The 15,379-nt window shown below is 48.4% G+C and overlaps 6 protein-coding genes across 6 annotated transcripts; 2 read left to right on the top strand and 4 right to left on the bottom strand.

The window, feature by feature from the left end:
• Window positions 1-467: 467 nt before the first annotated feature.
• On the bottom strand, window positions 468-1,516 carry LY89DRAFT_738540 (uncharacterized protein; the record flags this gene model as incomplete). The annotated part of the gene is made up of 2 exons (XM_018220384.1): window positions 468-1,310; window positions 1,361-1,516. 2 exons carry the CDS (start codon window positions 1,514-1,516, stop codon window positions 468-470), a joined length of 999 nt encoding a protein of 332 aa, XP_018066256.1.
• An 805-nt stretch (window positions 1,517-2,321) lies between these two features.
• Window positions 2,322-4,022, bottom strand: LY89DRAFT_673711 (uncharacterized protein; the record flags this gene model as incomplete). Its single annotated transcript, XM_018213380.1, has 2 exons — window positions 2,322-2,449; window positions 2,591-4,022. The coding sequence occupies 2 exons, from the start codon at window positions 4,020-4,022 to the stop codon at window positions 2,322-2,324; spliced, it is 1,560 nt and encodes a 519-aa protein (XP_018066255.1).
• A 1,850-nt stretch (window positions 4,023-5,872) lies between these two features.
• Window positions 5,873-6,322, top strand: LY89DRAFT_215140 (uncharacterized protein). Its single transcript, XM_018205898.1, has one exon. The coding sequence runs from the start codon at window positions 6,002-6,004 to the stop codon at window positions 6,278-6,280; it is 279 nt and encodes a 92-aa protein (XP_018066254.1). The 5' UTR covers window positions 5,873-6,001; the 3' UTR covers window positions 6,281-6,322.
• Window positions 6,323-8,173: 1,851 nt separating this feature from the next.
• LY89DRAFT_709821 (oligopeptide transporter 2) lies at window positions 8,174-11,277 on the top strand (the record flags this gene model as incomplete). Its single annotated transcript, XM_018217786.1, has 5 exons — window positions 8,174-8,215; window positions 8,333-8,699; window positions 8,770-9,863; window positions 9,983-10,850; window positions 10,952-11,277. 5 exons carry the CDS (start codon window positions 8,174-8,176, stop codon window positions 11,152-11,154), a joined length of 2,574 nt encoding a protein of 857 aa, XP_018066253.1. The 3' UTR covers window positions 11,155-11,277.
• A 278-nt stretch (window positions 11,278-11,555) lies between these two features.
• Window positions 11,556-13,195, bottom strand: LY89DRAFT_688381 (4-aminobutyrate aminotransferase). The gene has a single exon (XM_018215694.1). The coding sequence runs from the start codon at window positions 13,136-13,138 to the stop codon at window positions 11,792-11,794; it is 1,347 nt and encodes a 448-aa protein (XP_018066252.1). The 5' UTR covers window positions 13,139-13,195; the 3' UTR covers window positions 11,556-11,791.
• A 263-nt stretch (window positions 13,196-13,458) lies between these two features.
• Window positions 13,459-15,048, bottom strand: LY89DRAFT_786065 (putative alpha-ketoglutarate-dependent sulfonate dioxygenase). The gene is made up of 4 exons (XM_018222948.1): window positions 14,405-15,048; window positions 13,924-14,311; window positions 13,812-13,861; window positions 13,459-13,749 (listed from the first exon to the last, which is right to left on the bottom strand). Exons 1-4 carry the CDS (start codon window positions 14,903-14,905, stop codon window positions 13,552-13,554), a joined length of 1,137 nt encoding a protein of 378 aa, XP_018066251.1. The 5' UTR covers window positions 14,906-15,048; the 3' UTR covers window positions 13,459-13,551.
• Between the last annotated feature and the right edge of the window lie 331 nt (window positions 15,049-15,379).

Here is a 15,379-nt window from a genome sequence, read left to right as displayed (position 1 = left end):
ATCACTGGACGTCTTGACCTGATAACTGCATATATATTTGTGCGTGTGTGAGAGAAAGCGAGGATAGGGCCAAGAATCCAGGCCTTCCCCCACATCTGGACGTCTCTTTCTCCGATGTTCATTTTGGTCATGATGTATTCTGGTTGATCATCGCTCAAGATTGCTTTGTCTGTCTGATGTGATGCTTATGTGGAAAGACAGGTCTACCTCTTGGCTGCGGCTTTTCACTTGTGAGGGTCTTGAGAGGACAGGCAAAGCTGCTCACAATTGCGACTTGCTGGACTTCGGGATGATATTGCACATTCAGTGCCAAAAATATACATTTTGTTTCCAGATTATAATTCTGACATTATGTTCCTCCCTTCGTATTAGAACAATATACGTATCATCTCAAGACAATCATCGTGCCCGCAACTCCGTGTTATATTCCCACTTATTCATCATACTCATCAACCCTCTCACCAAGTTCATCCAAACAATTTACTAATCCGAAACCGACTTCCAGACTCTCTCTTAGGCTCATTAAACGAGTTCCAAGACTCAGTACGAGAGTGCATCCCCCCAGGAGTCGGTGGCTGCTGCGCAGTTTGCTGCGTCGACGGCCTCTCACTCTCCATACTCAATCTCGAAAACGCCATATCTGGCTCTCCTCTCATCGCTCTCTCAACACTCTGGTACTGTCGACGATAGTCATCGTGTTTCGTCTTGGCAGCCATGTACCGCTTCTCAGCCTCTCGCCGCCTCTCTTGCAGTGCGGCCATCTCAGCGTCCAGTCGAGCCATTTCAGCGTGTGCGTCGTTCATCTGGCTGCCGTATTCGTTGATCTTGCCATCTAAGGGTTGAAGAACGCTGGACATGATGGTGGGGCTGTTGAGGCGGGGGATAGAGTTACCCGCCGCGGTTTGAGCACTTTCTCCCTTGCGCGGCGATCCTCGCTGGGGCTCTGGACCGGATTGGGGAGGGGCAGGGTTGACTCTAGTTCTGGTATTGGGAGGTGATTGATTCGAATGTGGTGCAGATTGAGATGGTGGAGGAGCGTCTCTGCTATCAAACGGTAGATTGGTAGCAGCTACATCGGCATCGTCACCTGACTCGTCGGTTCGTCTGTACCCACGACGTCTGGGTTGTTGTTGTTGCTCTAGTTGGCGCTGCTTAATTGCCTCATTCGTCTTACTCAGAAGCTCCTCGTGCGGACCTGGGCCTGGGTAGGGTGGAGATGGTCCTGCTGGCATGCCATTGGGAGCCCCTCGCCGGAGCGAGGCATTATTTGCGACTGGCTGTCTCGCCGGCTCTATTTGCATCATGCGTTGCTACAGAAGGGTTAGACAACCTGTATGAGAACTCTCATTGAAAGACTTACTTGACGTTGTGTTGGTTGAGAAATGGGAACCTCTCGTGTCGGTGAGCGTTGAGCTGTAGGTTGGTCGATTTGTTCGTACTCCGAATAATAGTGTGCGCTTCCTCGCCTGCGGTCGTCGACTGCACGGGGTAGTGGCTTATTCTGGGATGATTGCATCTTGGCAAATATATTCAATAACGCAAATAGTAATGGAAAGGATGAATCTAGGAATGCAGATTCCCGCGGGAGATTGATAAAGTGGTGAAAATATTCGTGGGCTGGGTGGCTATCTGTTGGCGTAATCCCAACCACCCAATTTGCTTTTGCGGGCAGACCCGACCCGCATTATTGGCCTGAGCTTCGGCATTGGTAAAATCTCCGTTGAGTCCACGACTTCAGGATGAGAAGCAGTTCTTTGGTCAATTTAACAGGTGGATTCGACAATGAAATCCATTTGAAAGTTGATCTCCTAAGATCACTTCGCCTTTCGTACTTCAGTCACGTGCTCTCGCTTCGGTGCAAGGAGGTTAGTGTGGGGCAAGGTTTTTCGACCCAGTATAATCGTACAACAGATCTTGGTGACGATCATAGTGTAACACCAGTGTGCCGAGCCGGGTGTCTGTTATTCTAATCCAAATATGGTATCATAAACCTCAAATTGCCGGGGCTATGAAGTCCTCTTCCACAGCCACCACAATAATCCCGAGACTAACTTTTTATCTTCCCCAAAAATACCCCTTGGTTCCAGCCATGCCCAGCAAACAAGTTTGATATACCGGTATTGAAAGGAAACCTTTACCACTTCCTTGTCATCAAGAAGGTAAAATATTTGGATTCAGTAATTTTCCATGTTGCTGCCCCAGCGACTATGAAGCTTGACTCCGCAGTAGTAGAGAGACAAGCGAACAACCCAGTGCAGTACATAGTCTCCATCGTCGGGGGCTAGTCTCATTCAGACTTCACTGAAGTTTGCGTCTCAGGACTATCTCTGCCTCGGCATCCAGTAATTGTCCCTGGATCTTAAACGTTTGAAGAGTTGCTCGCTATTTCTGCATTGTGGAAGGTAATGATCTTCTTCTGTTCCGTAAGGGAAAACAGCTATAAAGCACACTGAAGTCACAAGTCAGTCTTCAGTTCAAGATCTGATGCTGTCGACATTTTCTAAAGGAATCGGTCTTGCGGAAAATCACTTCTCGTGATTTTCGGTGCGGTCCGACAAGGGGACGAAAACGAAGCTTCAATGAGACGTACCTTCATCAACAGCACAGACCCCACATGTTGTCCAATCAGGCCAGTCAAGCCATGAGTTCAACTCCCGTATCAGTTGCACTTCAAGACTTGCATCATCGACATCTACAGCGTTCTCATCTTCTCGCTTCTGAAGCACTATCTTCCTGACTTCATTAAGTGTGTCACAGATTTTGTGTGTGACCGTCTTGAACGCAGCTTGTATCAAATGGTCTTGCTCCGTGTGTGGCGAAACCGGCTGTAAATAATGCAAAGCACAAACCTCAACCGGATCTTGCTCATCGTGAGTGCCGTAGTCGATGAAAGTATTCACAAGCATGTTTACTTCCGACAGCAGTTTTTCTTGATCCATATCAGTAGCCAGAAATTGCAATCGGGAAGCAAAGCGCTTCACGATCATATCAGCAACTCCTTGCCAGTCGATACCGACGTTGGAGTTCGAATCTATTACCGCGTCTCGCACATCAGACCTCATTTGTTTTAGCACGTTATCGTCACTTTTCACCAGTCTCGGAAGCTTCGATTGTCCTGGATCTGGGTGCGGGTTCGACAAATTTGCAGGATAGAAAAACGCTGACACCATAGACGAGTAGTCCAGCAAAACTCGTCCAGCGCCAATACCAAAATACCGACTTCCAATCTCCCGAACAAATTCAAACAAGAACATGGTATTGAACCCTTCGGACTTCTGGATGTTAGGCCTCTGCTTGTGGGAGATAAACGTCAATCCCTCGGAAAAGTCGCATTTGATCAATTCGAAGCCACATTCCATCCTAACGAAGCCTTCCACGCCAATGTCTTTGGCTAGGTTGCAAAGCTCCGCGGCGCGCCCTCGTTCGTCCCAGACACCACCGGTGAAGTTCAAAAGCAGAATATCTTGCGAGTCCATAGTCCCTCGATCCGAATTTCCAGCAGCCATTCCGTCCAGGTAGAGAACTTTCAAAGGGCGATTCGCTTTATAGATATGCAAGTAGCCTGGTATATATTCGTATTCCGGCTCATCCAAGGTCCAAAGCTGGTTGGGAGAAATTTTCCTCAGATCCACGTAACCTTCGTCGCTCACTTCAACTTTGTCGTCATCACCATCTCCTGGGGGTTGGGGTCGTTTCACCCTCCATCCTACAGCAAACATTTCTGCATGTGGAATCTCAAAGGCAATCCATTCTGGACCTATGGGAATTTCGGGTATGCGATTTCCGTGATACAGTAGGGTGCCTTCTGGTATATAGGCAGGGAAAAATGACATCCCGTTATGTTGGATCGAAGAGCCCCATTGTCTCATCGACGAGTGTACTGCGTTGAAGATAAGGTTTGCATTCTCCGTGGCACTTGCTATGCTGTGCCCGTATTCATTTTGAGAACCCAGTAAAGGTTTCTGGGACGTACTTGCAAGTGCAAGATTAAGCAGGCTTGCGAGAAGTATGATAAACCTCATCTTGAGTTCTAGGTGAGGTCAAATTGAGGGGAGTGTGTGGAAACAAGATCAAAAAGGCAAAGAGACTAGGCTACAGAGTTGAGAAGAGGATCGCCAAAATTTTGATGCTGTTGCATTGTGTCAGCTTGCTTACGCCGCTAGGGGTAATGCTTGTCCGATGGAATATACCCAATTGGCCCGATAAGTGAATGCTCATGCTGTCCGATATTTCCGAGAGCCCTCTATCCTGTTCCAGGAGGTTGTGAACTCGCATGCCACGATCTCTTTACACAGTTGGGATTGGATGCTCGGATACAATTATCTGGACTCTTTGCTTGATTTCCGATGCCTTAGTCGGACATTTGTTTCGGCACCTAATGGCCATTCAGGAGGCGAAGCGATAACAAATATGGCTAGCTCCATTTGTGGGTCCCTTGTCCCGCCACATATCTTTTCAACGACATCTCTTCTGCTCAACAGTTGTCAAATTGAAGTACGTTGTACTGTTATTGTTACAAGTTTCATTTCTATCGCAAGTGCGAGTATATGTCATTTGTGCAGGTTCTAGCGACAACCTACTCGTTGTTTCCTATTCAGAATCAAGTCTGCAGTTGACGTAACGCGTGTTTGTCGCGAAGAGACGCGGCTCTGCTGCCCAGTATTTAAGACGAGTTTTTGGACCGTTAAGATGTATGTTCTCATTCTTTTCTCTTGTTCTTGATGTCTTGAAGCCATTTGGATATTGTTCTTGGACTGGAAGCAGTACACAGCGCGTTGACGGCTCAGTTCCGTTATCTGCACATCGAGACTTCGATGCCCACGATTCATGGAGTCAGAGCCTTTGCTATCTCGAATTGCGGTCTCAAGTCGAAATGCGCCTCTCTTCAGAGATCGTGCCATGCAGCAAGCAATGTGCAGCATTCTACGGACTTCGTCCTAAGCCCCTCGCGATGCCTCTTCGATCAGCCTGCTACAGAGCTTTGAACGACGGCCACACATAGAATAGCGGCATTGATTGGCTACATGGAGACTCTGCGATAGCAAGTATATACAGTCGATGGCCGTAGGAGGTTGGTTTGGGGTAGCTTTTTGATATTGTTTAGTTCAACGCTCTATCACAAGAACCATACCAGATATAGTTTCTTGTGTCACAAATCGAAGCATTGAGATCGGGTCTCACTTAGTATAGTCTCCTATCTATCTCGAATTGACCTTGGGCGCTCTATTCCACTGAGTCGAGAAATTTTTCAGAGAGGGTAGCAATGACCCAGACACGATTCAGCGTCTGAGGCTCGGCAACCACCAACTTAGTGGCAGCACTTTCAATACCACCAAGCGATAGCTCTTGCAATGCCGTTTACCCAAACTCCTTGGCTGGAGCGAGCGAGTGATTGCAGTCAATTAGAGCCATGCGCGAGAAGTATACAACGTCCCCTCTAAACCAACTCTCCCTCCTATCATTCTCCATCAGACCACCACACACCACCACTTCTACACCCCGGTCGTCTTTCTCTATTATCGCTCTTCCTCATACTCGACGCTCTCTTCTTACATTTTGCGCACAAGGACGGTCGGTAAGAGACCCTCGATACCAGGCTATTCGCATGCTCTCTGACATCGTCCCTGACCACTTCAGTCTCTATCAGCAGAGGCTCATCCTCACACCCCTTCGACGACCTCACACATCCTTCTCGGCCCTATACTCCATCGTCCCCGATCTCCATCCTTATACATATTGCTGATCTCGAGTCTAGATGTGCATCATCGCCACACACATCTCTTCTCACTCCTCCTCTCCTCCTCTCTTGATTGGTCCGTCACATATCATTCATCTTCATCCGTCTCCTGCATCTCCTCCTTTGTTTGGTCCGTCCCATCCACCCTATCTTCAATCCGATAGACACGCGACAGCGACCCCTTGCGAGTAACGACTTAGCACTACGTGGGTACTGGTGGCCTGTCACACTACCGGTAGCTCTCTGAAGAGTTCGACCTTCGCGATGGTAGAGAGCGGGCAACGTCTAGTGGCGGCAAGCCGAACTTCGTACGCGTGCTTTTTTTCCTTTTTGATATTCTTTCTTGATTGTCCTTGTTGGTTTTGTTCTTTGATTTTCCAACTTTCGTACTGTTGTCGTTCGCACATTGTCTTCAGTTTGCTCATCGTCTTTGATTTCGCAGACCGTCTTGAATTCCGCACATTATCTTCTGAATTCGTACTCATACTCAACCAATTGCCCTGGCGCAATACTGGTGAGTTTCTCCACGCCTTTCCAGACTAAAACCACCTGAATATCTTTGCATATGCTGTCGCGCCGTACAAGCTTGCCGAATTCGATTGACAGATATTGTAGATTCTCAGGAACTCATCTCAAACGTGTTTCCCTGGAAGCAGTGTGAGGGCAGCTTCTGAGCAACAGATAGAATAGATACACTGAATCATTATTTCGAGACTTGTACGATAATGATCGAGTCGTTGAGATATATATTGAACACCGGGATGCAGTCAAGGCCGGCAATAAAACGGCAACACAACACGTTCTACTTGGAGACCAATCGATGAGAATCCGTGAGGGTCGCAGAAGGTCTAAAGTATTGTACAAAGCGGGATACCGTTTACAGAGTACGGAAATTCTGCTGATGTTGCAGCTATTGTGCAATGCAGAGCAGAGCTGAACGCTTCCTCTTCGATGGCCAGCATTGGGCTTGGTCTCAGAGATATTGGTCTCAGGCGCTGCCATTCTGCTCCATTTGCACGAGACGCTCGAAAGGCTCTTAATTGCAACGGAAATTTGTGAAAACCGAAAAGAAAGTCGGGAACTTGCGAGCAATGAACGAGACGGATTTCGAGAATGAAAACAAGGAGAAAGAAGCGAAAGGGGTCAAAAGGCAGGCCTTGTCAGAAGAAACATCCTGATCGCAAGCTATCGAGATCGTTCCAACCGGTTCTTTGAAAGAATACACTCGCCACTACTTTACAATAGAAAACACAAAGAAACAGCAATTGAATCAAAGGGAAAGGGGAAAAGAGGACAGGCTTGTGGCGGTGTGATCATGGAGTGAGTAACGTTTCCGAGGTTAGGTGAAGGGCTATTTCCATTAGATTTCGGTGTTTGACATGGATGGAGGCCTGGGAGTATGTCAAGGTTACTCTTGCTTTCAAGGACAATTTGGGAGCTGAGTTGCTGGGACACTCTTTGATTTCGGCGCTCTAATCGTTGTCATACCATAAACTGATTTGCTAATACAAGGGACCAGGACTAGTTGGGTTTGGTCATTCTTTGAGTACATTTGTACCATCCAGACCCTCGGGTCGAGGAATAAGTTATGGATCCGAGACTAACTTCTTGTACCACGTGTACTCGTGGCAAAACATGGATTTCTACCGCAATCCAATATAAACTTCCATGCATTACCTATGGCTTCGCTGCAGATCCTTACACCGCAACAGCACTTAGAGTCGTTAGGGCTTCTTTCCCGAGCCCACCAATGGCTTGACAGGTAATACAAAGCTAGGGATGGGTGTACAAGTACGTGAAATGAAGTGAACATGCGATCAAAAAGTTGAGACGAAGGACGACTCGTGGGACCCTGCGTGTGTGTGGCGTGGGTTTCCCAAGTACCACCAGTGTACCCCTAAGTACCTATACCTTCGGTTTGGTCTCGCCGCTCTTTCGGTTCAAGGTTCCGCAGTTCTTCCCTCGAGTCTTCCAACGAGTAACGTAGCATTACCCCGCAATTCGCTAAAAGCGCCAAACGAGCCCCCTGATGCGGAGGCGAGTATCTGATAAGAATCCGTGACAGGAAATACGTATTCGTAAGTGGGGTGACCTGCCTCGCCTCGCTGAACAATAATCCGTATGTGATATCCAACTCTGCTTGTATAGTGCGAGCAGCGGACGCTGGGTGTCACCTTCCATTACCGTAACTTCTTCCGAGCACAGCGACGATCAATTAATCAAGGATTGAGATAAGCACCAACAAGTGCAGGGTCTTCTGCACTATCGACAAGTGAGGTAGATCATATGTCTGTTGATATAAGTATGCACGTTCTTGGCAGAATCAATAAAAAAACACTTTACTCTGTTTATCCGCTCGTGATTCCGAAATATTGTACTGCCATGGCCTTTTGCTAGTATCTGTTTTCACCATTCTTCCCTTCGTCGGGCTTCATCATGAACGAAAAGGACTCGGGCGACGATGTCAAGGTCGCTGCTGTCGGTGAGACTTCACTTGATCAGTCGTTATCGCAGTCACCGAGCGGCGCCTGGATCCCTCCTCTCGAGTGGCTCGAACGTCTCGTGGAAGAGTACAGCGGAGCGCACAGTGGACAGAGTGAGACTTTGCCCGCTGGAACTGATCCCCACCGCGTCGCCACCGCCATCTTCACTTTGAACGAGGAGGAATCGATCAAAATCTTGAAAGCCCTTATCGATGGCCATGAAAATGACTACACGATCGACCACAACCTGATACGCCGTTGTGAGGAATTGGTGGAGGGCAATACTGCGTGTGGAATGGAATATAGTGAATGGGCTTATGTTACCTGCAAGACAGCAGGTCTCGTACACAACTGGTCTCCTTATGCTGAAGTTCGAGCCGTGACTCTCCCATACGATGATCCAGATGAGCCATGTGAGAGTGTTCGGGCCTATGTGGTCGGTTTCTTTTGGGTCTGTTGCGCGTCAGCCGTCAACACTTGTAAGTTTTATTTACTTTAGTCTTCATTGAAATTGCGTTCCAATATAGTTTCAATATTGACTCTCGGCAGTCTTCAGTCCTCGTCAGCCTGGTATCTCCATCCCCGGTCAGGTCATCCAGCTCCTTCTTGTTCCCATGGGCCGTTTCTTGGCTCTTGTCCTCCCTGACTGGGGCTTCACCTTGCGCGGCAAGCGCTACACGCTCAACCCGGGTCCATGGTCGGCAAAAGAGCAGCTCTTTGCCACTATCATCTCTCAAGCAGACTCGATTGGCAACTTCACCGGTCTGTTGGTCATGCGTCTCCCCATCTTCTTCAACCAACGTTGGGCTGGCTTTGGATTTGCGATCATCCTCGCTCTCGCAAATCAGATCTTCGGTCTCGGCATGGCTGGAATTCTGCGTCGTCTCACTGTCTATCCTCAAGAGGCAGTCTGGCCTTCCGTGCTTCCTACATTGGCATTGAACCGAGCACTCATCAACGACGACAACAAGCGCGAAGTCATCAATGGTTGGAGGATCACCCGTTTTATGTGCTTTGTGATTGCCAGTGTCTTTTTCCTCGTCTACTATTGGATTCCAGACGAGTTCTTCCAAGCTCTTCGTCTGTTTAATTGGATGACTTGGATCTCTCCTCAGAACAAGAATTTGGCTATTGTTACCGGCTCGTATGGAGGCATGGGCTTCAATCCTTGGTCCAGTTTCGATCCCAATACTTCGGGCTCTGGTGCCATGAACGCACCTTTCTTTGCTCAGCTCCAACAATATATTATGCGAGCTATCGCGGGTATAATCATCCTAATCATGTACTACAAGAACGCATTCTGGGCCGCATTTATGCCGATCAACTCTAACTCGGCATTCAACAACCAGATGAAATCGTACAACGTGAGCACGGTGCTCAATTCAGACAACCAAGTCGATCTCGATAGGTATAAGGCTTACGGACCGCCATACTACGCCGTTGCCAATCTTTTTGTAACGGGTGGCAATTTCGTATATTACACCTTCTCGATCGTCTATGTTTTCATCAAGTACTGGGGTCCTTTGAAGAAAGCCTTTGTCGGGATGATTGTCAATACCATCAAGGGTCAGTCGATTTACACGGGTTTCTCGGACGGTCATGCTCGAATGATGCGACGATATAAAGAGGTCCCGGAGTGGTGGGTAAGGAAGTACCTGATTCTTTGTCTCTCCCTTGCGATGCATTCCGCATCCCTTTTTTCTCTTTTCCTTTCTCATCCTCATGAATCATGTTTCCCGCATGCTGACTTTGATCGGAACAGTACTCAATCGTCTTTCTATTCGGTTTCGCAATCTCAGTCATCGGCGTGACCGCATGGCCCACACAAACACCATGGTGGTCAATCCTCGTCGTTGCTGGCGTCGGAGCCCTCCTCACGATCCCCTGGGTCATCATCGAGTCTATTGCATCCACAGGCATCTCGTTGAACGTGATCTGGCAAGTACTCCCCGGTGTCATCTGGCCCGGCCGTCCCCTTCCCCAGCTGGTTATCCTTATGCTCGGCGGTGCTTTCGAGCAATTAGCTGGTGGCTTTACTCAGGATCTCAAGTATGCGCACTACAGTAAGCTGCCGCCCCGCGCAGTATTCCGAGGACACATCGCGTCGTGTGTCGTCAACTGCTTCATGTACTGCGCTATCTTGGAGGTCATGCTCGTGTACTTTAACCAGGACTCGACGCTCTGCCAATGGGACAATAAGGAACACATGGTGTGCAATTATGCCAACCAGGTCTTCGCCAACGTCATCTTCTTCGGTGCCTTTGGCACGAACAACATGTTTAAACTCTATCCCGTGCTGCCCTATTGCTTCTTGATCGGAGCCTTGCTCGGCCTGGCATGGGTGCTCGCTGAAAAGGCTGTCCCGCACACGCGTCGCTACCTGCAGTCCGGCATGAACGAGAAGCAATTCTCTTCCTTCGAGCAGTACTTCTGGAAGCCAGCAGCGAGCGTCTTCTCTTGCTTGAATCCGGCAGTTGCGTTGTCTGGTGCGCTGAACTGGACTGGAAACACCAATCTCAGTTACGCGACGCTAGGTATCTATCTTGCCTGGCTTTTCCAGTTCTACCTGAAGCGTCGTTATACGGCATGGTGGAGTAAATATGCCTACCTCATTTTCGCGGGTCTAAACGGTATGTCAACTTTCCTTTCTGTTGCATTTATTTCGGGAGGCGAGCTGTCGCCTCTTGTGACATCCTATCTTCCGTCGAACAATAGACTAATCTCTCAACAGTGGGCGTCGCCATCTCCGGCCTAATCGTCACCCTCGTCTTCAGCTTCGGCGCAGGAAAAAAAACCTCCTTCAAATGGTGGGGCAACGACGTCGCGCTCGCTGGCGTCGACTACCAACTCTACAACAACAACGCAAGTCTTCTGCCTTTACCGGCCAGTGGGTATTTTGGTCTCCCGCCAGATCAGTATCCTACTGACTGGTGAGATATGGATTATGTGGGGTTGTTTTGATGGAGTTGGGGGCTAGGAGGAGGGAGCGTTGTTATAAGCGTTGAATGTTTGAATGATTTATGAGATTTATTTATGAGTAATGCAGAGTAATTCGTGTTTGAAAGCCGTAAGCGGAGTATGATTAGGTTATAGATGTGAGGTGTGAAGCCTGGAACTTGTGTCGGTCTCGAGCACGTGACTAATTCCAGTATAAATATGCGTGAGAAACTGGGACGGAAATCCTTTGTTCAACGCACCCCGGGATTTTATATGAAGATGAAAAAGTAAAGTATGCAAGTGCTTCGATGTGGATAATCGTAAACAGGTGTCAAGCGTGGTAAGAAACAGTAGAAAAAGATTGTACGGAAGCTACTAGAACTAGAAGCATCCCACTACTCTCCGCTGTGGACTTTACAGCCATTTACAATCATCATCCAATAGAAACAAATTCTGGAGGTTGTGATTCTTTCGAACAGAAGTATATACACTCATCAGAAGACCCAATCGCTATTGCAATGCAAAATATTCCGAAAAAGAAAGACGTTGCTGAAGTGGGTCTTGCTTACCACGTTTTCATTCTCCACATGGCAAATTTGTAATGGATGATCGGTGTGCTTCGTTTTCTAGTCCTCTACTCTAGAGCTTGACCTTTCGTTTTAGTCTCCGGTGGGTCCTCTCCAGCTGCAACCTCATCAATTGCCTCTGTTATGATCTGAATGCCTCTCGCCATGTCCTCCTTGGTTATGTTCAATGGCGGGATGAATCTCAAGGTGTCATAAATCGACGTCGTCAAAAGCAGCATATCCTTCTCCATACACTTAGCCTGAATCTTAGAGGCATAACCTTTCCCTGGCGTACACTCCAATGCGAGCATCAAACCTAATCCCCTCACATCAAAGATCATCTTCGAGGTCTTAGGATCGTCCCTCGCTGCTTCCAGAGCACTTCTCAACTCCTCTCCCCGAGCATTCACATTCTCCAAAATTTTCTCCTCCTCAAAAGCCTTTGCCACAGCGATCGCAGCTGCGCATGCTACGGCATTACCACCATAAGTCCCTCCCATAGATCCAGGTTTCTGCAAATCCATCAACTCCTTCCTTGACACGATACCAGACAAGGGGAATCCGTTGGCGATTCCTTTAGCCATGATCAAGATATCAGGTCGCACACCATAATGCTCGATCGCGAACATCTTGCCGGTCCGACCATATCCGCATTGAACTTCATCGGCGACCAGGAGAATGTTGTTTTTGTCGCAAATCTCCCGTACTTTGTCAAGATACCCAGGCGGAGGAGGAACATATCCTCCTTCTCCTAGAACGGTCTCAATAACGATGGCGGCTGTATCGGATGGAGCAGTTTCTCGCTTCAGGAGCAATTCGAGCTGCAAGACAGGATCCATGCAGCAATTTTCGAATCCATATTTTCCGTCCGAATGAGTTGAGATTGAGCATTGCTTGCAGTAGGGGAATGGAACAGCAAACACCCCAGGCATCAATGGAGCATAGTTCTCTCCATACACCGTCTTTGACCTCGTCATCGCCATTGTTCCAAAAGTTCTTCCGTGATAGGAACCTTGCATGACGATAACATTCTGTTTCTTTGTAGCGTGTCGAGCGAGTTTAACGGCAGCTTCAACGGCTTCTGAACCCGAATTCCAAAAGAAGAAAGTATCAAGTGACTTATGAGGCATGAGGGGTAAAAGTGTCTGGATCAGCTCGAGGTACGGCTGATGGAAAGCAATGTTGACCTGTCCATGGACTAGCTTCCCGACTTGAGCCTGAGCAGCTTTCGTGACTGCAGGATGGCAATGTCCAAGATTCGTGACGCCAATTCCTGAAGTGAAGTCGAGCATCTTTCGGCCTCCAACTGCGGTGACATAGCTTCCGGAACCGCTCTCGAGGACTTCTGTTGAGAGACGGCCGATTCCTTTTGCGACGTGCTTCACACCGAATTGAGCGAGCTTTGATAGACTCATGGTGACTTCGTTACCACAGCGGATTCTTGCTTAGGAGATGGAGACGTCGAGTTCCAGACAGGAATGCCAAGATTGCGGGATCCAAGCTGTTAGTGGATCTTTAGCGGGATGACGGAGTCTCACTCGAAGCGAGCCAATAAGAGCCGATACATATGTCATGAATCGTGAATACAAAAAACAAATTAAGAAATGCATGGGATTCGGTTTTTGTTGTGACTCTTGTCAATCGACTCACACGATACATTGAAAAGAATCCCAACAACAGAATGCTGTCGATAACAGCATCCGGAGGGGCATCACGGGCTTGAAGATCATGTGACCGTGAATAGTTCAAAGAGCGGAAGCTGAGGACTACATTTGTACTGCTCGACGGTTCTCGCCTTCAGTGTTCTAATCTTCTATCACGATCTTTCTCATGCCTTGTAAGGAGTCTCTGTAGGACGCTCAGCTTGCGCCGCAATTCTTGCCAGATGTCGTCGCTGTCCGCTCTTCCAATCAACCAAAGCTGAGTGGGAAGTCACTCTGTTATCCCACACAACCACAGTCCCTTCTGCCCATTTGACTCGAGCTTGGAAGTCAGCTCCGTAGGCGATGTGGTCGTACAAGAATTTCTGTGCTCTCATGTTAGCTAGTTGCATATGTGGAATTGATGCACAGATGCTTGAGAACTTACCAACAGGACATCACTTTCTTCCTGCTTGTATCCGACAATACCTCTTGTGACTAGGGGCTATGTCAGTCGTTGCTCAATTGAGTGGCTATTAGGATGGGGCCGATGAACTGACATTGCGGGTTGACATAGAGAGCCTTCTCTCCAGTCACAGGATGTGTCCGAACAATGGGGTGCTCAGAAATGACTGGCTCTCTCCTCACAGCTCCATTCTTCCCTTTGCTGGCATTGACCTGCTCAATACCTGAGTGCGTAGCCTTCAAGCCGTGTAATCGCTCCTTGAATCCCTCGCTCAGACGCTCGTAGGCTTCGACTTGGTTGGCGAAGAGTGTGTCGCCTCCTACTTCTGGGACATCTAGGATGTAGAGGAATGTCGTTCCGGGTGGTTGAGCTTCGTAAGAGACATCACTGTGCCATGCTACGGAGCTGGTCCGGGTTTGGAAGAAGGACTCTGCGGTCTTGTCGCCTGCTCCTCGGTGGACGAGGTGAACTTCGGGATAGCCCTGTCAGAAAGTTAGTATGGTAATCTTTCAACATGCTCTGAGAAGTCTAGGTGTGAAGACACCATTTCAAGAGCTGAAGGGTAGACAAAATACCTTAGGAGCACCTGACGTAGGGTGGATATGAAGACGACCAAAGTATCGTCCATAATCCAATGCCTCACTGATGGGCAAGTCTTTGAAGTCTTGGTCCCGGAATGCGACTACCTTTCTCTCTGCAACATATCTTGCAAGTTGGTCTTTTCCTGCCTGACTGAGCTTACTGAGTTGAACTCCCGTGACCTCCGTGCCAATAGTGGGGGTAAGCTCAGTGGTGGTGACCCCGCTGTGAAGGAGATCAGGATAGCTTTTGTCGGCATCGAGACCATGATCACGATGCTCGAATGGCTCAAGAGGTGGGTAACGTTCATTAATTTCCCAGTGCGGGAGATAGTTCTGGTACTTGGCAGCGCTGAAGCCGTCCTTACCCTGCTCTTCGGTGTCCTTTTCGTACCCGATGGGAGCAAGCTCTTTGTATGTACCAGTGTTGCTGGTGAGCTTGACAGTGGTGCGAATTGGGAGGGTTTCCGTGACGGTTTCGGTTGCTGATGGAGCCATTTTGAAAGATTGAATTGATTTTGTATTGTGATTGTCTAGGAAGATGGAACTGATACTTATATCCAAAAGTCCCTAACCCCATCGCGCAATCGTTCTGGAATACACCATCATGTATGGAGCAATGACCCCGCTGCGCGACCCCTCCATGCGAGTGTCGACGTACTTGCAGAAGCATTGAGTGAAATGCAGGATTATTGGTGAATTGTTGCAGTAGATTATGTCGCAATGAGGTTAAAATATTGCGTTTTCAGGGGCTGGCCACCAGCAAGCGAGGGCGCTGGTGGGGCTTGAAGATCTTCGTCCCTATCATCATGCAATTCTAATCTAGAAGCTGTCAATGAGATCGGATGTGCGGCAAGTTGATCTTGAATGTAAGATTTATTCGACGGATGGAACGATGTTGGCACAATTCATTTGCTGTGCTCGGAGATGATAGGATGACGCTGTGTCGGCTGTGGCCGCCAGAGCGAATAA

Source organism: Mollisia scopiformis (genome assembly GCF_001500285.1).
Source record: "Mollisia scopiformis unplaced genomic scaffold LY89scaffold_22, whole genome shotgun sequence".
Lineage (NCBI taxonomy): Eukaryota > Fungi > Ascomycota > Leotiomycetes > Helotiales > Mollisiaceae > Mollisia > Mollisia scopiformis.
Note: the sequence above shows the minus strand (reverse complement) of the source record. Positions and strands in the feature narration are given on the sequence as shown.